The sequence below is a fragment of the Athene noctua genome, chromosome 15 (assembly GCF_965140245.1).
Source record: "Athene noctua chromosome 15, bAthNoc1.hap1.1, whole genome shotgun sequence".
Taxonomy (NCBI): Eukaryota; Metazoa; Chordata; class Aves; order Strigiformes; family Strigidae; genus Athene; species Athene noctua.
In genome coordinates, this window is record NC_134051.1 from 15,098,978 (window position 1) to 15,122,524 (window position 23,547).

Consider the following 23,547-nt stretch of genomic DNA (forward strand, 5'->3'; position numbering starts at 1 on the left):
CTCGCAGATGAGTGTTTATTAGCTTCTTATCATATTTTGTCCCTTTTTAGAATTTTCTCTGTAGTTTAAACAAGCTGAGAAACTCCTAAAGTTTTCATCAAAATTAACTCACAGAATTAAGTGTTTTGGTAGAAAAAGAAAATGAAAAAGCAGCTCTTGCTGAACTACATGGTTTAAAATCATAACAGAAAGTCCCTAGTACAGTTTATATGAGAAAGGGTTTAAGTATCAGAGGATCAAGATTCTGCTCTTTTCAATTTTACCAGCCTTTTTCCCATTTTGTGAATTTTCTAAAGCCTTAAACTAAAAATAAATAAATAAATAAATAAAAAAAATCAAGATTCCTTTCCACCTCCTAAAAAATTACATAAGAGCAGAGAGAATAAGGGCAATTACAAATTTAAGTAACCCCCTCTAAGAAACTAGAAAAAGAGAGGCTGACAGAACTTTCTATTATTTCCACTTTGACCATTCTGATTGTAAGAAGTTTCTCTATTCTCCAGTTAAAAAAACCTCTTGTAGTTCATAAAAACAGAGGGTAAATTTACTCATCATCAGATTATTTCCAAAAACCGTTCCACCTTCTGATTGTAAGAAATTTTAGGACGGACAGTTGCTGAAACCGAAACACTGAATGCTAGCCACCAAAAAAACCCCCCAGTGAAGATACTCATTGTCACATACCCAAAAAACTAAGCCTTATCTCCACAATTCACCAGTCCTACCCACTACTCAAATAGCTTGTCCTAAGCATGCCATCTCCCTACTGAGGAATCCACCTCCAAAGCTGACTGTTTGGTACATGTTACTGAGTAGAATTTCCTGTGCATGCTATTACTCATCTCACCCTAATCTGTGACAAAAATTGCAAGAGGAACTCTGCTTTACCAAGTGCGTAAAATCTGTTGCAATGAAAAAGTACTACACAGCTGCATCCTTCCTACACCTAACCTAAGACAAGATGCAAAACAGAGTCAAAGAAGCACTAACACAATATGTGGTCCTGCCAACTCTTGTAATTTCATTATGAGTCTTTTAATTATAGAAGGGTTCTTAGAATCCTAATATTGGAACAGTATTACCTGAGAACCTCACCTCTTACTGAATAAGAATGTTTCTAGCCTTTGTAACAGGTCAGAAAAACAAGGATGTGGAAATCTGCTCAAAAGTGAAATTTGAAATCTTCACACAAAAGAACATCAATACAAAGGACTCTAAAATCTCTGAGGGAGTTCGTGCTGCTGTGAGGGATCTCCTCACTCTCCTCACTGATCAGACATTGTAGAATCATCCTTGACCTCCTGCCTCTCCACCTCCCTCAGCCCGAACTAAGACATCAAGAGGACTGAGCAAGAGGGGGCAGAAAAATGCTCCATTTGGTGGTAAGGCACACTCAGCAACTTCTGCCTCTAAACTATCAAAATTTGAAAGAAGTACCTGTTATCATCCACTGAGATTACTTTGGCTTTTTTCTTCCCCTTCTCAGCAGCATGTAATTTCAAAGACCTTACCTACTAGCCTTAATAGTATATTAACAATATTATAGTATTAATTAGTATGGGATGTGTCAAGAGGAGTAAAGCACATGGGATAAATAGGAGCACAGTCAGTTCACAAGAGACAGCCAGGAGTAAGTCTGATTGTTATTGCATAGTCTAGTGGCTTCTTTAAACTGCTTTTGTGCAAGAGAGGACAGATGCAACTTCCCCTCAGTGTTCCCCATGTTCTCTGAGGAAAGAGAGACTACTTTTGTCCTCTGTAGGCCCTGCCTCCCTCTGCTGACTTGAAATTCTTTTCTCTAAGACATGATAGCAGTTCTGCCTCTCTCCTCCTTCAGAAACTGTTGAGGGAGAGAGCAAGCTCTGACTACCTCTGTAGTGGTGATATGGTCTGACTAGCTGCCTCCCTGACTCACTTGTCCATCAACATGCAATTTCAAACAGCAGCTGGAAACAAAGAGCAAGTTAACATAACTGTGTAATCAACTTTTCCGTAACTCCCAGTTTGGCAACTCCCACCAGATCAACATGACAATTCCCAGCCCTTTAGAAATAGGGTGAAGTTGATATATTTCAAATATTACTGCAACAGCTACAGCTTTCCAAAGAGTTTGTGGGGATGCTGAAACTGGTGCACACACTGAGGTAGCTCAAATTCCAGTTAAATTCTGTTTTTTATCAGTTCAACTTCATATAGAAGTCTCACAAAGTGTCATGTTTACAGCCCATTTAAGTCACTGACAAGAGCAATGTTGAAGTAAAGAGCCAAATGTTTTCTGGGAATAAATGATCCATTTTGGAAGAGTGGCAGAGGTGGGAAGCCTCAGGAAACACTACTATTAACAGCTGCACTAAAATAAACGTCCTTTCCAAAGTTTGTAACAATTGTTTTAATAATTTTTTCTAGCCTCCTGCCAGAAAACTTACCATTCTTTGCTCCTGCACTAATCAGGTTAACTCCTGCAATCAGCTTAGCTCAGACAATTGGGTCACTACAACTATTCACAGTACTCATTTAATCTATTTAAGTTTTAAGTGTACCTTGTAGTTTTAGACATTTTTCTAAGCCTCTCACCAACCTAAATCTGCTTCATACAAATGATCCAAAACTGAGGACAAATTTACACAAAGATGTCTTTATCCAATTAACTTAAAAGTCAAAATTTATTTCTGCAGTAAAACAACAGTTTGTTTTCCCATCCTGTGTCTCAATGTTTGTTGCATGCTAAAGCCAAGAAAAATGATGTGTAACTAGGAAACAGAGCCTGAGTATTCATCCGTCCTTACTGGTTATCCAAACAGGCCAAAACCAAAATGAAACTGTGGCCAATGTGAAATATAAACCTTTATTTGGGGGTAAGATAGTGAGGATGGAATGATAAGATCAGCAATTTCCATTCAACAAGCACATTTCTCAACTTTGTAGAATGAGTCCCTGAGGGCAGGCAAAAGCTTTCAATGTATTTCAAAAGATCTCATAATTTAAGCCTGAATAATAAGGCCCTTGATAATCTAAAAATTTCACCTCCTAAACTCCATTGTAGAGAACTGGCATCCAAAAGCAATAATAATTTTAAGACTTAGACATATTTGCAGATAAACTGTGGGTAGAATCCTAGAGCTAAAAACAGACACACAACCGAACACCATCCAACCAGACTGACTGAGTTACTCCCCATCAGCTCAACTGCCTTAACTGTGTGTGAACACTTGCCTGAAACCCTCCTTCTAATTGTGCCAGTGGAGAGTTACAACTCCAGGTGTCGCAACTCTCATGACCTCCCCTTATGAATTTTGAGGGAATGCACTCACAGTGAGCTTGCATTCCCAGTTGTATGCATCACACCCAAAAATATCACCAGAAAGTGCCAATACACCTTTTGTCTTCACACAAGCTCTAACATGGCAGCATAAAAAAGCAGTTAGGGATGCAATTTATTCCTCCCTACCAAACAGCTGCATCTGTGGAATCCCAGTGAACTCTTGCCTTGATATAGAAACAAACCAAGAAGTTTAGTGTCAAAGAATAAAGATATCAATCTCCGTATGTTGCATCTTTACTTAGACAAGTTACTTTGATAAAGACATATATTGACACAATTTCACTTTCTTTTTTATATAACTACACTGGAATGAATTACCTTAAAGATGTGAATTTCATGTTTAAAGCACTGTTCAAGTGGCTGCACTTAGCTATTCATGGGAATGAAGAAAAGAGTGGACTAATACACACTGCATTTCTGTCAAGTTCATTTTCATCCCAGCCAGAATCGGAAGAGGGCTTGAGGCTGTGCTTTCATTCCATCTCTGACCATTAGTAACACAGGGCAAGATGCTGAACCTGACTCAATGTCCAAGTCTAAAAGAAAAAGAAAAAATCTTGTACAGAAACAGGAAAAGTGACAAGACAAAAGGCTGCAAAAGTTCTGAGGTATCAGAAGGATATGGGAATGCAGAAAAACCAGAAAGGAATTTCCTGGCCATGAATTATAAAATTGGTATCCTTAAAGCAGTATTATTGGCATGATGTAGAAGGTCCAACTGCTAGAAGCAGATTTAAGCTCATTTTCCCCAATATACCGTATTTTAGTATTTGCATCTTACAGTAAATGACAGTGTCGTCTCCTACCTCTGATACCTAGCTTGCTTATTTCACAGTACAATGTGATTTAATTTCTTCCTAAGAAAGCTTCTGGAGCAATGCCTAGTTTGAGAAATAACTTTTCACAAGAATGTATATTGACTAAAATTAATTCCTATAGATGGAGAGGCTAATTAACAAGAATCCAACTAATAACTCGGTTGGATTTAATCCATGTACTGAACTGGCAATATGCACCAGAGAATGAGACAGAGGGTGCAAGAATATATTTGGGGAAGAAATCACACATGACAGGCACTTTCAAAGTGTTCACAGACATTTTAAATGTTGCCCAGCCACTCTTAACCCTTGGTCTCATCTGCTTTCCATCACCTCAAAAGGATTCTTTTCTCCTCTCTCTCATACTATCTCTTTCCTGCATACACAATGCAAAAATACCTTGCCTGTATCAGTTTTCAGCTTAAAGATTAAAAAGCCTGACATTCACATGTGCACACCATTCTTCTTAAAAGCAAGCTTCTGCAAATTTTGCATTTCACTGTTATTGAATGTCCTTGTGCATCAAATCCAGCAACAGAACATGAAAGGGAAGGAAGTTTTCTTAACACCATTTTTATTGCCAAGCTCCATTTACAAAGAAAGGTCTATTGTTCATTCTCGTCCAGGTTTTCCATAGCCATGACACATGATTAATGCCAGCAAATACAGACTCAGCTATAGAAATCTGGATTTTGGAAACATATACCAATATGTTCTAATTTCACTCCCTTCCCAGACACATATTTACATCTTTATTTAAATTAACATGAGACATTGTCATATTTACTCCAAATATCTAACATAACTTACATTAAATAATTCTTATTGCCTGTAGAAAGCCACTTCAGAATTCAACTCACTCCGTGTTTGGGCTTCTTTCCATGCAAATGTAAGTGCATGTTAAGGACTTTCCCCCGCCAAATGAAGAACATTTCAGACACAACTTTATAGAAATATATTTCATAGGAGGACAGTCCTTCATGTTCCTTAAATGTTTTATGTAGAGTTTAAAACCCAGATACATTCATTCTTCTAGAAAAATAAACTTCCCCCCCTTTGCAATTAAAACAATCAAATTTACAAAACATCTCAAAATGAAGTAAAAAGTCTGCAACAAAAATATCCACACACCTATTCACAAGTGGAGATGTCTAGTTATCCCCTAAAGTTTAAAATGCTTCCAACAGGTCCCCTAGAGTTGTAGCAATGTATATTATTCAGTGCTACCGCTGGGAGAAACAAAGCTCCTAAAATTGTAATAGTCTATAAATTCACACATTTGAATCTATTCTCAATCCTTCGCAAAATTATCATGTTCATTGTAAATAGTTCTGCCACAATTAGTCCTTAAATACACTCAAACACAAAACCTCAGACCATCTCATCTCCTCATATATACTTAAGTTACCAGATTGCAATTACTGTTTTAAACTCACTTCAGTGTGACCCATAACCAAAAGTAATGGAGAAAAAGATGAAAAAGAGATCTCACATATCTTAAAATGGTGATCTTAAAAGAATCCTTGGAACACTATATATTAATCTGAACCTTATTTAACTAACTTTTGTCATCAACAAGTTTTCTTAGTCATGACCTGCTTCTTAAGCCCTTAGTTATTTTTTAAATAAATGCACTCCACACATTTTTATGCTAACAAGACAGTCACAACATTGACTCAAGTTTTTCCTTTTCATGTTAAAAACCAATTAATTCAATTTATCAAAACAGTAAAACAGATACGGCCATAGTGCACATTTATTAGACAAGCAAAATTTAGCTTTACACTTATAATAATAAACATAAAATACATATTTTATAACACCTTGCAAAAGAAATCAAATCAGAGCAATGCACAAATCTAAAAATTTTGGGAGATCAAAATAGGGAAAATTCTGTACAAATGTAATATAAAAATACGTTTCCATAAGAAAGAACCTTCTATTTGAGACTCAGTCTAGAACAGTATCTCCCATGTCTTTGTTGCTGCTCAAAAAATCCTGAGCAGTAGGAAAATACCCCAAGCACTTCCCCCCTCCCATCCCCTAAAAACATCTCACCCTAGCAAGCCCTGCTTGGATCACAATCTGCTTTCCAGAAACCAATAGGAGACAGTAAGAATTATTATATTTGTTTCAAATCCATGCTGCAAATGTTGGGAAAGGTCAGAGCAACAGAGCAGGCAAGCACAGGAGAACCACTCCAAAGACTTCTAGATAACAGAAGTGCAATGCCCAGTTTAGTGATATCCTAAGGTAGGCCAGTGATGGTTAAACAGTGACATACCAAACTCTTTCAAGAAGAATGACAGTAAGAGTTAGGAAGAGAATTTTCAACATATATTTAGATGCCTAAATATATGTTTATATATATTTACAACATCAGGTTGCCTGAAAGTAAGTAGGAGACTCATCAAGGAGACTCATTATCTTTGAGGCAAAATACCTACATCTCACTGATGCCCCCATCTGATGTCTCTTCACAAATCTTTGATTCAACGTAGGGCTAACACACTTAGCTCCCTAGATGACTGCTGCCTGTGCAGCTGCTTCTTGTTTTAGAAGCAACTCCTTATTTAACTTTAGCTGGTTAGTGAAGACAACATCAGAATGTTTAGCATGGTGGTGTGTGGGTTTGTTGTTTTGTTTTTTTTTTTTTTTTTTTCAAGAGTACTACATGCAGGTTAGTGAAACTATTCATTAGGCTATTCTGCAGTTACTTACCTATAACGTGCAGCAAAAAGAGTGACTGATTACACCAGAGCACTGACAGCACTATGTGATTAAAGTGTTTACTTTTGTGTGAAGTGGCTTCATATTTATATATACAGTTTGACTTGCTTGTCTGATAGCTTACCTATGTCTTCAAGAGTAGTTTTAACTTTAATTTACTACAAGTAAAATGACACTCAATTGCCAGGCAATTATTGAATTCCTAGATTGCTTAAAATAACCATCTCAGGACACTTGTAGTAAATGTGGAAATTAGTCACCTGTGTCTTGCTGCTTAATTAGGGAAGCAAAAAAATAATCACAATTTCAATCCTAAAGACTGCTGATTTTGCTATAAACAAACTATTTTAACCATCAGTTTTAAAATTCTACAGAATTTTACAAGTATACTTCAAATCCACAAAGGAACATTATTGTCCCCTGTATTGTCTCTACTGGGCAAAGGGTTCATATGAATCGCTGGACATTGACTTACAACTCTGAATACTAAACTAGATTTACATCTTAAATTCTCAGTATGGAAGAAGAGTTTTCAAATCTCACATACCTGTCATATAGCAACTGCAATAGAATAAATGAATTCTGGAAGATACTCCCAATTTTTCCTCACCAAGTGATTTCAAGGAAAATTCCAACTGTATTGTTAAGCGAAGAACAATGAGGAGCTGCTTTACCAGGTGTAATTTTGTATCTTCTATTTTTAAGCTCAGCTTAATTTAAGGAAGAGAAATCAGAATTTTAGTTTATCATGAATTAGCAGTAGAGAATACAAATGAATTCAGTCCTTATATTGTATATAATTCATGAATTCACAAACAAAATACAGCTTTTAGTATTAATATATGTGACCACATTTCTAATGAATTTGGTTTAATCTGCACAGTTTGTAAAATAAAGTGCAGGAAGCTTAACCTTTGGTTTCTTTCTATATCAAAGAAGTTCTGCAAAACAATTGATTTTTGTACACAAGTTTTCCACTGCAAGCATTAATTCCATGGTGAGGCAGACATTAGAATTGGGCATTAATGTTTTCTCCCTCCCGCTCTTTACCAATTTACCAAGTGTATGCTGCCATTGCTCTCTGCACAAATGGAAAGCTTGAGTCTTGTCCACTGTTGTACACTGGATGACAAAACCAAAAGGGAACTAGCAAGAGGCAGGGAGACCTAACAAGTGAAGGCAACACATAATTCTTTTGTTAAGCAGATATCCTCTTGGGAAAATGAGACACATAGACCATAAAATAGCAAAGTAACATTCAATATGCCTTGTCTTCTTTGGCTTCACTTTTGGAAAGTATGAGAAAAAATTTACCTGCTTATGTTAACAAAGTATGGCTGAAAACGGGCCATGCCTCTACAAACACTGAGAATTTAGCATCTCACCAAAATTTTGACATTTTGCTCTGGAACACTGCTATATTTATTTTAGAGTGATTCTACCTCCCTTTGCAGTATTACACTGAAACAGTGAGCCTTTTGAATGGTCAGCTGCTGCTCTCATTTGCAACTTAGCATTTGAATTTCATTAAAAAGAGCGCTGTTATGCTGACTCATATAAACTTTTGTTTAGAAAAAAAAATTACATTTGTGGCTGATGTGCTATGAATACTTTCTTGGTTGAGTTTCCTTTTTACAGTGAAAGGGGGATAAGGAAACAAGCCCTTGAGTTTTTCTGATAAGGGAGAGATAGATGTGATACTCTTCAAGGAATTGTAGGTGTGTAACACCATACTTGCGGAGATAAGTTTGCTGATGACAGATTAGTTCAGCATCTCCAGAGCTTTTACGTTCTGAAGTCTCCTAATGCAGCATAAAGCACAGTCAAATTGTATGCACATATACCTTAATATTAGAAGCAAACAAGGCAAAAATCAATTGCTTCTGTGGCATAACCGTTCAGAGATTTGGGTTGATCTGTACCAGTTGTAGCATTTATATAACAGCACAACATTGGTAAAGCTGGTGCAGTCAGAGCTTTCCTAGTATAATTCCATCTTTGCAGAGAGCTTTTGATAGAACTGCTAAAAAGCATCCCACCTTAACACCACTTGACCATCAAGGCTCTGCCAGCAGTGGACTAGACAGCAGACCTAGCCTTCTATTTTCCTAATAATAGTATCTATCTCAGTTATTTCCTGTGAAGCTCTCAGTAGGCAACTGGTCATGAGATTTAAAAGCCACTCAAAGGCAATGAAAAACACAAAGTTAGCTTTTTTTCCTTTGTCCTATTTTTTGTGCAGTATGGCTCAAGGGTGAGATTATGCATACCCATCAAAAAGACTCCTTGTGCATGGTCCTAATCTTGCTAGAACTGAATTTTAAATTAGATAATAAAGATCAAGGTTTTCCTGTCTAAAATGAATTCTGTTTATGGGAACTCAGCCTGCACAGTGACATTTTGTGTAATCTAGGTCAAGAGTTAAGGTTAACAGTTAACATAAAATGCTTTCTAATTAAGTAAGGCATCAGTTTTTAGGTAGACTCTTACTTCAGCAATGCCAAATTCTCATCCCATATCCGCAACAGTGCTGAGGACATCTAATCTCAGAATGCAGAAGTTACAGAAACTAGAAATCAACAAAACTTCATGCAAAAGTGAATAAGGGAAGAAAAAAAATTGCTGGTGTTCAATAGCAGATACCTTGTATACATGTTTTACAAAGTTATTACATGACAGAAAAGATGGAAAGAGTGAGCCAAATTATACTTGTGGATTAGTCAATCTCATATATAACGATAACATTTAAAATCATTTTGGGTATTCCATCTGACAACCAGGAGAGGTACAATAAGAGACTGGGTTGTAGGTAAAAACTTCTCAGATTCACCTACTTGATATGAAATCCACATTAGTAGAGACAGAACGAGGAAACAGATTGCACTGATGACTGAAATCACAATACCAAGTAAAGTAAATAGCAGTCTTCAACCTTTGAGAGCCAGAAAGCACTCAATGTTATGAGCAGACGAGTAGTGACAATCTGCTCATTTTATTATTAATTTAAATTAACACACATGGAAATTGATGAGAAATCTTAAATTCCATTAATGTTAAATTACATATCAAATCACCAAAGAACATTTCAAACTTTAATCAACACTTTTCCACTACTTTCTGTCAACTTGGTATCAGGATCTAGGAAGCAAAGTAAGGCAAGCATAAACTCAGAATTACTTTTATGTAGCAATGTTGTTTAACTGTGACACTATCCCAGATAGAAAAAACACTACACAATACCTTTCCTTTTGAGTTTCAGACTTGCAAAGGAATTATCAATTAGATGGGGTGACCTTCTTCCTACATGAAAAATTTAGAAAACCTCTTGAAAGTAAAACTGCTTCTGTCTGCTTCAAGAAGTTGTCCTTCAGTAGAAAGGATATCATCATTCCTCAGAGGTATAGCAATTTGACTGACAGAAGCAAACAAGCTATAGCAATCTCTTAAAATAGTTCACATTCCTCTGTAGCTGGTCAAGCAAAGACTAGTCTCAAAAATCCCTTATGTTAATTTCAATAAGCATTTGTTATTAAATTTCAGGCTTTTAGCTTTTAAAAAATTGTTTGATATGTATTTTGCTTTGAATCAAACCTTGAAATAAATATTACACATGGAAAACACAATATTTAAGTTAAGTCTGGAGTCCTATGAAGACAACACTGAAAGTGTGCAAGCCTGCTGTTACCATGCAGACCTCCAAAAGATGAATGACATCAGGACTTAAAAAAAAAAAACAAACCACCAAAAACCAAACCAAACACCAAACCCAAACTGAAAACCACACTGTGTCTCAAATGGAAATGTTATCTCTGTACTACCATATATATTTTTTTCTAGTTAATAGTATGTCTCCAGTTTCAGAGAAGTAATGACACAATATCCTGAAGCCAGGTATCCAAAAATCTCTTCACTTTGCTATAATACTGTAGACCTTTTACAATTAATTTAGTTCCTGCAGCTGGAACTCTATAATAGAAAGTAGGTGCTCTGAAATACTTTTGTGTTCTTGTATAACAGAAATTGGTAGGAAAACACCAGTCCAGATTTAAAAGTTTTGTTGGTTTTTTTTTTTCTTCTCCAGTTTAAATATGCTGAGCATCTGATGTTTACTCTAAAAGCTGCCCACATTCTCTTTCATCAGTGGGCCTCTTCTTGTGGACCAGATGGCCTCTCCGGCTTCAGGAAGTATCTCCATTCCCAAAGGAAAAACAACAAAGAATTTGGTTGTATTTGCTTCATGGTTTATCCCAGTCTTCAGGTTGGCTTTAGTCACAACGTTCTTCCTCTACCTCTTTTACCTTGCAAACTTCAGATGGCAAAGAGGACTGAGGAATGCAGCTGAATGTTCGAATGCTGTGGGGATCAACTGGTGGCACCAGTGTTAGCGACTCCACGCTTAGTGCATCCGTATTGTCATCTGTTATTAATGATATTGTGGGCTGCTGCGCGGGAATCAGGCTAGGAGACAGGTTTGCTGTTTCTATGTCACTGGTTTTTAGAGCATTCTTGCTAGACTTGGAAACAGCTGAAAGAGTTTCATCAGTCAACATCATCTGACCAGAAATGGTCATCTGAGGCTGCTCTGGAGCTGAAGTGTCATCTAATAAAAAAAAAAACCACCAAGAAACAATCAATATTCAAGTTTGTATGTACATTAAGCCTAACAATGTACTATCGTTTATTAATTTTTAAGAATAATTGGGTGGAAAATGCAGCTTTGTGAAGCACTGGGCTTACACATTCATTTTTTAGTAATTAGAAATAAAGCAAAATATGATGAAAGCATGACAAAATGCCAGTGAGAATCTGTTCAAATTAGGAACCAGAAAATTTTACATATTTAGTATTAGAATATGCAGCAATATCTGAAATATTCCTAGAGAGAGGAAATTGAAGGGAAGAATAAGAAAGCTTCTCCAGTATTTAGTATAGACTAAAATGAATAGTCACCCCATACCAGGAAGCTCTTTAGAAATAAAAAAAGAACCCCTGTATAACTAGTTTTGCCAAGAGGTAGCTTGTTTCTTACAAAAATTTGGAATTCATTCTCTCTTTTCATCCTCCAGATTCACGTTTTGGTGACACCTCAACCACAGAACACAGAAATATGGAAGAACAGTATGTGCTTCCTCTAACTGAAAGGTGCTGCAAAATAGGCCTGGTTTTATACAGGCTTGTGTTATATGCTCCTAAGCATGGAGCACGCAACACACAAAACAGCATTACATACTGCGGGAAACTGCTATGCTACTACACCTTCCCACACAATGGAAAAAACCCAACCATTAAGAGTTATTTGTACTGTCCTCTTCCTCCTTAAAATCCTGGCTAGCTATCAAGTAAACTGCTCATTTGGCTCAGATGGACAGTGAATGAAGGGGATGAGGCAATACAGCCTTATATGAGCAACCCAGAAAAATTAGGGGGTTTTTTTCTTTTTCTATTCAGACTAGAGGAATAGATGCCATTAAAGTAACAGGTATCCAGCTTCAAGACAGACCATTTTTAGAGCTGTTGTAAGAAACAGCATGTGTTCAAGTGTACAGGCATCTGCAGAAAAGACTACAAGGCAATGTAGTGAATACAGAAGCTAAGAATTAGGTTCTGTTTTTAATACACAGTGACCTTAAAAATGTCAGTTTCAATATGATTCCAATTAATCCTGTAACAGAACAAAAAGCATGAACATAAGGGGAAAAAAAAAAGAAAAAGAAAGCTGAGAATGGAATGGATATCAGTAAGGTATCAGTGGGATAACAGTAAGATTATTGGCTTTTACCTTTTTGGTAAAATAACCCACAATAGCAGTGTATTCTCACTTCAGAAAACCACTCAATTTTACTTTTTGCTGAATTGGTGGCTAAAGCTTCTCGCTTTAATCAAAACAAAATGTATAGATTGCACAAAAGTCTCCTTTTAAATAAAAGGGACCTCACTGGTTATTTCTGAAAAATAAAGATTCAAGGTAACTGCAGATTCTTCTTTTTATCTGTCAAGAAGCTTTAGTGAGAATGTAGCCATTGATAACAGAGGAAGTGATGCAAGACTTGCATAGAAAATGAACTGCCAAAACCACTGAAATAAAGTCTCATTTCTCTGAATTCCAAGATAGTTACTAACATTTAAGTACGCACAAAATAGTGAGTCATTGCGGTGATTTTACTTTTTTGAATTTATAAAATCTTGAAAGAATATAAAACATTTTTTGTCAAGATTATTTATCTTAATTATAGTATGAATATTCACCAAAATTCAGGATTCAGAAACCTGGGACATTCTGGTAAACGAAGTATTATCAATCAATGGCACTCTGCTCAGGAATGTTTTACCCAGCACATTTCTATTGCAGTTCTGCTATTTCACTTCTGATTCTGCAGTTCATTTCTTAAATCACTCCTCCCCTTCTCCCAACAACATATTAATAGATTTTCTCAATACTTTCGTTTACTGAAATCATGAGACAGACAGACATATTCTTTTGTTATTCTGTATTGTTCCCAAATCCTTCCACGTAGGATCTAAATTAATGCTACAGTGACTCCCTTCTTAATGCCACAAAGAAAAAGAAACTATTTGAAAAAAGTGTCCATAAAAAAAAAAAAAGTATCTGGAGTCAACAAGTTCCAATTTTCTATCCAAAAGTCTGAAAAAACATTCAGAGAAAAGATAAAAACATCAAAAAATGTTAAGCAGAACATACTTTGTCCAGTATTTTTGCTGCAGTATTTATAGAGAATACAAAACAATAGCTCTTCTATGCTTCCCTCCCACTTTTATTTACTATTGATAGAAGTCTCTCTACTTTCAGTATTTCATTAGTTACTGTCAAGAGCTTCACTTCTGTTACTCTCTTACTGTATTTAAGGGTAGCAGTGACAGATTTATGTAACCTAAACTGCAACTATAAGCTTGTGCTAGGTAAGTTTTTAAGCATGATCATCTCCTGTATCTTTTGGATACAAGGACAGGGAAAACAATCCTAGACCACAGAAGAAGGGAAACTAAATAGAATACAGAGATCCAGCATCTTGGAATGAAAATTTGGTATATAAGAGGCATTACAATGAAAAATCAGGCAACCCTCTTGATGTAAAAGGTTTTCACATGTAACATCTCCCAGTTAACTGAATCCATGGTTTCAGGACAGTAATTACGAATAAGAAAATCTTTGAGGCTCAAAGTTTCAAAGTCTTTTGAAGTCATACTCAATTCAGAGAAGGATCCAGGTAGATAAATATGTATTTATGTATGATCTGAATTCTTAAAGTCTGGAATAAATAATTGGCAAAAAAATGCAACTTAGCTCAAAAAAAACACCCCCACCTCAAGAAAGGATTACTCTAAGAATGTCTGTCTCTAAAATCCAGATGGGTACCAAGCTCTTCATTCAAAAAAGTTTTCAGGCACCCAGTATGTTTAGAGAATATGTCCTCTACCCATTATCTGGAAATTCTGTCTATATTGCACATAAAAATACTAGCTGGCTTTCAAGAAAACCCCAAACTCCTAACGCTTGTTTCCAATTTGACTTTTGGATAGAAAGAGCAAAAATAATTGTCATTTTTACCTGAACAAAATCACCAGTCAGCAAGATATGTTTTACCATTAAATATCAAAGTTATCATCTAATATGGGAAAAGAGCATTTCTATTTACCCCCTCCCCAACCCACGTGTATTTAAGTAAGAGTGTTCTGGCAAAAAATATAAACCCAATCTGCAACCAGAGAAACTGAAGTCAGTTTCTTAAAACAGTTTTGTTGTTAACTTTTAGTTCTAAGAAACATCCCCCACCTACCCCCAAATTTAAGTACAAAACAAGGTTATTAAACAGGGTGTCATTTTGCAAGTGTTTGGGTATTAGCAGCTCCCTCTGGTTGCAGTGGCTTCAGGACATTTAAGATGTTTTTCAGCACTTCTACAATGCTACCAAGATTATTACTATAGCAAAAAAATTCAAACCAGATGACTCAAATTCTCTTATATTAACTTATGTGAGGGATGATTATTAGTGAAAGAAGACAGAAAAGAACAGGAAAAGGAAAGAATGAATATCACCTACAGAGAAGTGTCCTAAGCTGTACAGCAACATACCATGAAATATTAACAAAAATATAAATAACAGGACATTAAGTGAAAAGATGCAAAGTATATCTATAAAGATGAAAAAAGGGCATTTATATAATTTTAACAGAGTAAAATATCTTCATGCCATGATAGTAAAAAAATTAAATTAATTAGATACAAGTTAGAACAGGTTATATAAGTAAGGTAGCCTGAAGCATACTTCCATCTGTTTTTGCTTCTGCTTCCCCTCCTCAGGCAGTTAACAGTCCATAAAGCCATCCGCCTGAGTTCAAGAATCACAGAAATGCTAGTTTGTGCCATCACAGTCCAAGGACAGTCTTGTGCTGAGTGCTTGTCCATTTTACTCGAGTTATAAATAGGTTTCTTGCTGCTAGCCAAGTACCTGCATTACTGTCCATTCAGGAGCCTGTGCTTACTAAATTCCACTACAGCCATGGCTGCCCCTGTGCAAATGAAGACATAGCTGCTTTGAAGCTGGAAGCTTGATAGCAGAATTTTCATCTTTGGCAAGAGAACCAAGAAATATGGGAGAAACTGTAGATAAGGCTTTCAGAAATAGCTAATTATTGCTTTACAATTCTCCCCCAAAAAACAGTAGAGACAAAAATTTATGATGCTTTCTTCAGTTTCCTACCTCACTGTCATTGCTGTCAGCATGGAAACAACATATGTTCTATTAACTGTTACGGGCTTTTCAAAGCTTATGGAGGAACCTGCCTGAATTGATATTGCGCGAGTTTCTGTTGCAGCTGCTGCTCGAAGACCTAAACCCAGTGTCCACCGTGACTGTCAGCCTCCGACAGACTAAACACCCGCCGACGTCCTTTCCTGCCAGACCTTACTAGAGGAAAACACAGCGATATATCATACGAAGGCTTTAACAATGAAACAAGGAAGGGAAACTGGAATGAAGACAAAGGATAAATGTTAGAGTAGCAACAAGAATAAGTGACAAGGACACATCCGTAACTGCTGGTATCTTGAATACAATTTTACACCACACCAAGAGTCTTATAAGTTTGGAAATACTTCTGAAGCTGGAAGTATTCATTCTTGAGAAACAAGCACGTTTAACTGAATTAAGTTTTTTGCTTACTTATCTGGAAATGTTCATAATACAGTTTGGGCTACGTCTAGCAATACCAACAGCACTTACACCGAGGAGGGACTGGCAGATATTTATATGCGTTATCATCTACTCACATGCTTTAGAAATCTTGAGAGAAGTTATCACAAATTCTGGTGAGACAGAATTATTCTGATTTCCACTGGCCATAAAAACATAAGAAGTGCACTGCTGTGCAGTTGACAATACTTCAGACCATTCAGCCCTACTATTCTATGATATGAAACTGAAGTATTAGATTCGGTTTATAACAAAGTCAAACAGAATGTTTTAAAAGATAGCAGCAGTTCAGATGATGATGCTTAGTGCATAGAAAGTTTCTTTTCTTGAAACTTTCTAGAAACAAAAGTACTTCCTCACCTAGTTAGAAAATTACTAGCATCATAGCACAGAAGAGATCGAACCACAATTACATTACTGGTTATAGAGGGAAGAGACAGGGATGGTTTCAGTAAGATGGCAGGCACTGCTCTTAGAGACTCTCCGTGTTCAATTAATCATCTTCCCCTTGGAATACATAAATTTTATTTTACAGATTGGAATCCAATATATTCTCTGCAACAAGGGACAGCTCTTTGTACTTATATTTAGACCTTTACCATCAATATCTGCCAGAAGTGTGAAATACAGCATAAGTGGCATAGAGGATCAATGCCTTCTGAAGTCCTCAATATCCATTGCTCAGATGTAAACATTTTCTTAAGTATCAAAGCCAACTGCATCTTAAAGCTTAAGACAACTCAAAAAGTGATAAAATACAGCATAGATTACATTACACATACATAATTCTGGAAGACTGCTAACTTACAGTAAGAGAGATTCTTTATCTTAATCATTGGCCTATATAAAAATAAGCACTTTAAAGAAGCGCACAGTTCCAACAACTGTAGCCAAGAAGAGACTGTATTCTAAGCTCAGAAGCTTGGTGATTAAAATCTGCCTAGCAAGAGAACATTTTTATCTTATGCATAGCAACACTTCAGACAGACATGTTAATTAAAAAAAAAAAATCATGTCAATACAAAGGAAAAAACCCAACCTGATAGCCGAAATTGTAGAACCTTTTTTTGTCTTGTTAGGGATTCTGCGTTCTTTAAAGGATGACTACTTTTTCAGTTTTAAGGGATGGCGATCTTGTAAAGGGCTAAACTTAATCCCCAAATACTGCAACTGGGGGAGCTGCTAGGCTTTAAAATATCTGTGCCATGAAGTACTGTGGCAGTTATTAGGTAGGATAGTTGACAAACTCAGGAATAAGAGTTTATTTTACTCATGACAAAGCAACTATTGTTCTCTTATAATGACTGAAACATGCACAGCAGTCATGTGATTATATGTAAGTTCAGTTAACTTCTCACATTAAGATACTGTATGATTGTTAGATGCAGACAGGAGTAATAGCAAGTACAGTATTTTTACAAAACACCAAATTAATTTTTTTCTTTTGATACATTTTTTGAAAGCTCTTTTACTATTTAACCATTATTGTAACTAACAATTATGCAATTTGTCTGTATTTTATTCTCGTCTATCACTGTTTCATGCAAAAATTGGCATGAATGTTCCAAATCTTATTTCCTGACACAACTCTGGAATGATTACAAATACCATCTCAAATATATCAAATTCTAAACAGTTTAAATCTGTCAACAGACAGCAGCTTAGGACACTATAATCACAAGCTTACAGTAGAAACAGCTGACACAGTTTAAGATGTTGCTCCTAGGGAAGGTAGTTTCCTTTAAGTTCACATACACCATTTCCCCTTTATCTTGTCTGGCCTTCCTGACTGAAGTTCCTGAGCAACCTAGTATATTCTTCATGGCCAACAACCTGAGCAGTTGCCAGAACAAACAAGAGAATGGGGGAGGGAGGAACAGAGAGCACGTATGTGTGCTCACGTGAGTGTGTTTAAAATGGAATGGGAAATGAGAAGGGAGATTCAAATGTGACAGATGGTGGCAGCATCCAAGTGCTACCTTGGGGCATAAAACAGATCTTGGTAGCTTCTTGCTGTTCATCAGCTACTTGTTACTTCCTCCTTGAAGGAGCTACTTCACATTATGCAAGCCTCCCCTTCTGCTTCACAGCAGAGTAAGGCAGTTTAGTTTCAATTGTTCTCAACGGGTTAAGGGAAAAATCACACTGCTTTACACTGAAGTGGGTGAATACCAACAATTGTTTCTTGTAACTCAGCTGAGTGGTCAGTAAGACCTGATATAACACAGACAGTGGTCAAGACAGTACCGCTTATTTCAGCAGTATACTTCTGTTCATGCAGAAGCCTACAGAACAGCTATCTGGACATACCAAACAGATAATCTCTTTCACAGTCATATTCCTGGCAACAGTTTCCAGTATAGATCACAATTATGTACAAATACTATAAAAGGGAGAACATTCATGAGAACACTCCTTATAAACTTGCAGTAAACTGGTCAAATCAATTAATGCAGAAACACTGTTCCCAGGAATAGACAATAGTATTGATCTGACCCTGAAGATTAGCAAAAAGAGTCAAAGCAGGTCCCTGGGTTGGAGAAAATGCTCTCCACGTCCCCACCCACCAAAGACCCAGCTCCAAGGATTTTGGAATCTTCTCTAGTCTATTCTAAGGACCTTCAGACACACTCAGCTATAACTATTTAAAACATTACTTCTTCATTATTGGCTGCAACTATATTAGCAGTTTGGTTCAGACCAATAGAGCAGCTCTGAAGAATTATGCACACTTACTGTTTTAGTCTGATTTTAGGAACACTTTCTGTGCATTAATGAGCTTCTTTCACAAGAAAGCCTAACTATAAGATATGCTGCAACTATGCACCATATACATGTCAAATATTAATAGCAACATACACCTGAACTAATAACTGGTCCTTCAGACAATCACATACATGGCAGGGATGCTTGGTCCTAAAAGTCAACCTAAATATGGTCCACAGCAAAATCCCTAGGCCACATGCAGATTATACATAACCACCTCAGTACCAACTCACTGTCACTGTCCTACTGCACTGAACTACCTGCTCATGCACATACAGTCACTGTCTTCGTCTTTGTTACAGCTTTCCAAGTAAACAAAATCCAGGAGTTGAGCTCAAAAGTCATCCCTGCTGCAGGTTAATGCAAGCTGCTGACTTGGGACTGATGTAGGTGATGCAGATTCTCACATTCATTTCCATGACTTTGCTGTAGGTTACTATGCTTATAGCAGTAGGGCACAGAATTGTATCCTCACAAATAGATTAGCTAAAGCCTCTGCATCAGTGTGCCTAGATTCCATGCAAAAAAACAAAACCCACCTAAAGACTGGTTTCCTGCATGACACGTGGCATTTTGAACATACTTTATGATTAAACCACAGTAAAAGTCATACATTAAGCGTGGACAGTTCACACAACCTAACTGGTAGAGTCCAGACTGCAGACTGAAACCAGGCATCTAAAAAAAAACCCACCAACCAAACTAAAACAAACTTTTCTCTGTTTTTTGTTCGTTTGAGGTTTTGTTTATTTGTTTTTGTGGGTTTTTTTTGGGGGGTGGTGGAGTTTGGGGGTTTTTTGGTTGTATATTTTTTTTTTTAAATAATCAATGAGCAGTTTGTAATTGGGGTTTTTAAATTGCAGGAAAAATAAACAGAATTTTATATTATACAAACGCCAACATACTGTGTAAGTACATTTTAATTTTGTTAACTACAGTCTATGATTATTCTTCAGCAAAGCACTATCTCTGCATGCTAGGTGAGTAACTATGTGCTCTGGATCTACCCAGCTTTTCATACAAATCAGATTATATGTACTTGAAAGACCTCATTTTGAAATATGTAGAATAGTCGTGCTTGATATTTCTGTGAATTAGTATGTTGCTTACAGCAACAAAAATAATTTCCATTTTTTTTTCATTACCAGTTTTCTCTTAGCCGCTATTGCCAAGAACTTGTAGTTGCATTTCACTTCCCGATCACAGAAGATTTAGATGCAGCAAAGGACATCACAGATAAGCCATTTTACACTGCTCAGGAGAAACATGTAAACAAATAAAAGTTTTCTTGTAGTGGCAATCCATATTGAGACTTACGACAAACGATACCACTTCTCTATGTAATCATCATATGTTGTCTAGGCCATCAAGAGACTGGACAAGAGCAATCACTTACCAACAGAGAAAGTAAAATGAGGCCCTTCCAAAGTTTGGAATAGATTGCATATAGAAAAATATTCCAAATTTTATTCTGGAATTACATATATTGCAGGAATATTTTGACTATGTATTAGTCTCTCACAATAACAGTTGCTTTTTAATGCAGTCTGGGTGCCAGAATATATTACATAAGCCTTTGCTTACACTTTGCACCATATTTCTTGCAAGGATAGTCACTTTGGACATATAATGTTCACTGATGTTCTGACACTGTTCAGTGAAACCTACAAAACACTGAATGCCTAACAAAGACTGCATCAATTCCTGCAGGACTGCAGAAAAGTTTAGATTTCCAAATTAGGCTTCCAAATAAAGGCAAAATGATGTGTCTTCAAAGTGGGAACCATGACAACCGTTTCAAGGAGTGCTTGACATTTGAAGTGACTGTTAAAATGAGAGGGCTGTTTGAAAAGGTCTTGAGAATCAAAGTATTTCTATTGTTTTATAACCAAAATGAGGTAGGTCAGTTCTAGCATGAAAGTATTTAAGTATGCACCCTTCAGGATTTACTTCTTGTTTAGTCTCCAGTTTGAGGCTTTACCTCACACATAATTTGCACTCAGAACAAAACACAATTACAGGATTCTCTACAAATCCTACACAAATGGAGGAGGAATGAAGGCATTCTAACAAGAAGTCCCAGTATAAACATACCCACTAAATAAACTGACCAAACACATGGTAGCTACATTTGTGAAAGTTATACTGTCAGTATAACTTCCAGTGGTAGCGTTCAGCTAGAAGAGTGTTATTGAAAAAAGCATCCTGAATAAGTATTTTCAAATATTTGGTATTTGGCCCATTGTTACAATTTAACATGAATATCAGATAAACATACAAAAGCAAATATCATCCAGTTCAAAAAAGATGCTTCATGTGGAGACAACTTATCCACTACGGTGAAATGCTAACAGCTTACATTACAAATTTATACAAAGCAATATCTCAGTTTAAAAACCCAAAACATTTAAAATTGTATCTGTTAGGAAACAAGTCAGACAAATAGGACATTATTTCACCAGTACTTAATATCACTGCTGAAAGATGCCAAGTATTTATTAGAGTTCCAGAAAGCTGAAGAGATTAAGATTTGTACCACAACTTTAACTAGTGTAGTTGAATGATCAAGTGACCTAAAAACATAAAGCTCTACTGTTTTTAATCCAATAACATAGTAACTTAATTTTACACTAAGCTACTCTACATCCCTCAGTGCCTAGGCTGAAAATCATTGTTTAATACCTGATGGGCTCTGTGCAGCAGAAGGAGTGGATGTGGAGCTTGCAGTCACTGAATCACAGCGCCCTGTACTCCCACTGCCACTGGAAGGTGATGGTGATGAGACTGGTGATGGATTGTGCTGATTTATACACTGGGCTACAGCAAAGCCTGCAAAACAGGACAATGAATTTTATGAGCTCCTAATAAGCTTGAAAGAGTTAACCTATGAGAAAGAGTAAAGGCAAATATTGCAAAGTGTCACTAATTTCATGTTGTGACCCAGGTGATGCACTCTCTTCCAACTTCATCTCAGAAGCGTGAAAATCTGAATGCATCTTACTGAAAACATACTACAAATGCTGATCAATGAACAAGAAAGTAGAGGTTAAGGGATTCAAAGCCTTTTAAAAAGGTTAAAACTTAGAGCTTGTACCAACACTCAACACATCAAAAAAAAAGTTCAGAAAAAAAAAAAGAAGAAAAACTTCAGAAATTATATTCACGTTCACTGTTGCTCCCCATATGTTGAAGATCCCTGTTTGGGATGACCTGCTAACTCACTTGTGATTAGACTCAAGTTTGAACAAGTCAGGATATCACTCATGAGATTAAAACCAGTAACTTGCCCTTTACTGTATCTTCCAATTAGCAGTTGTTTTCCCCATTTGCTCTGATTTTTCAGCTGAATTTCTAACTTAGAGTTTTCCTAGTTTTGTTCTTAAAGTCAATGGTTTGATCTTGAACCACACTGATATTACAAAAATGCAGATGAATCAAAACCTTACAACTCTAGCATCTACTAGCATAGTAGCATTCTACCATTAGGATGCTATGGAATAACCTGCTAGAATTCACAACATGCTCTGAAAGAAAAGTTCATCAACTGTCTTTCCCACACAAGTCCAGTGAAGACAACGTCCATCTGCACTGTTTATACTTCCTTGATCTTTTACTTTCTTTGGAAGATTGGACGCTGACCTCAGCAACTTTCCTCACAACAACATGCCTGTGACAATGTCTCGATTTCATTTGCAAGGCTTTCCTTTGGAAAACATTCCTCCTAGCACTTACAAGCTTTTAGTCATCTCTACAGCTTTTGATAGCAAGCAGCTTTTCAGAAGTTGAAGTGCTTCTTACAGCAAAAGAATTATATTCAGTATGGGTTGTATATCAGATGCCACACACAACTCTGCTGCTTTTGCAGCCCTCCTCACTCTCCCATGGTAAAGTATTAATGCAGAAAGTTTACTTTTTATTGGCAGTCCCCTAATTATTGGAAGTAGCCATGATGTGCACTGTGAAACACCTAACAATATACACTTGTTGCCTTCACTGCATAGTGGACACTGAAAAGTATCTGACAATTAGGTATGAGAGAAAGCAAATTCATCACAAAATTCTTTATTCTTTTATATGGGGAATTTCCCATGGCACTAGAGGGATGATTCACTCATTACAGAGAATCTTCTATATGGGGAATTTGCTGGTGCCATGCAGCAGGCAGCCAGTCAAAACTCCGTTTAAATGGGCTTGTTACAAAAAGCCTATTAAGGCTTTAAACCACAGACATGACAAGTCAGGAAAATGCTGTTAGCAGCAACACACACTGACAGGTCATGTTACAAGGAAAAAAAACACAGAATGGATGAATAAAGGAAGACACAGAAAAAACCTAACAAACATAGTCCTGTTAATAATCTGATTTAATCTGCAGTTGCACCTCTTACCCTCTACCTCCCATGCTTATACTAGACTTAAAAGCATGTGCAGAAAACAACGCTACCTGAATTGCTGTAGTACTTGTATCACAGTTTTAGATGGGTGAATGCCACTTTTACCAAGCTTTTACCTTATTTTAAACTACAATTCATTATGTCCAAGATGAACACCACTTGAAAGAATTAAATGACCACCATAGCAGGAGACATCTATTTTAGTTAAAAACCAGAAATTTGGTAAGCAGCTAATTTTTCCATAAATGTAGATAAATCCATATATCTCATTTCAGAAACCAAATTAATTGATCTTCTACAATCAT

General features: G+C 36.5%; 1 protein-coding gene across 5 annotated transcripts in view; it reads right to left on the bottom strand.

Annotated features, from left to right (window-relative positions):
* Nucleotides 1-5,878: 5,878 nt before the first annotated feature.
* Nucleotides 5,879-23,547, bottom strand: part of CLEC16A (C-type lectin domain containing 16A) — an 82,260-nt gene continuing 64,591 nt past the window's right edge. For 3 of the 5 annotated variants that reach the window (XM_074918868.1, XM_074918866.1, XM_074918867.1), the window contains 2 exons: nt 21,531-21,677; nt 5,879-11,470 (listed from right to left, as the gene is read on the bottom strand). In XM_074918868.1, coding sequence (XP_074774969.1) covers nt 11,136-11,470; nt 21,531-21,677 — 482 coding nt within the window. In that variant the 3' untranslated portion in view covers nt 5,879-11,135. Of the gene's footprint in view, nt 11,471-15,673; nt 15,798-21,530; nt 21,678-23,547 lie in introns of all 5 variants that reach the window. The other 2 variants (XM_074918865.1, XM_074918869.1) reach the window with 2 other exon arrangements.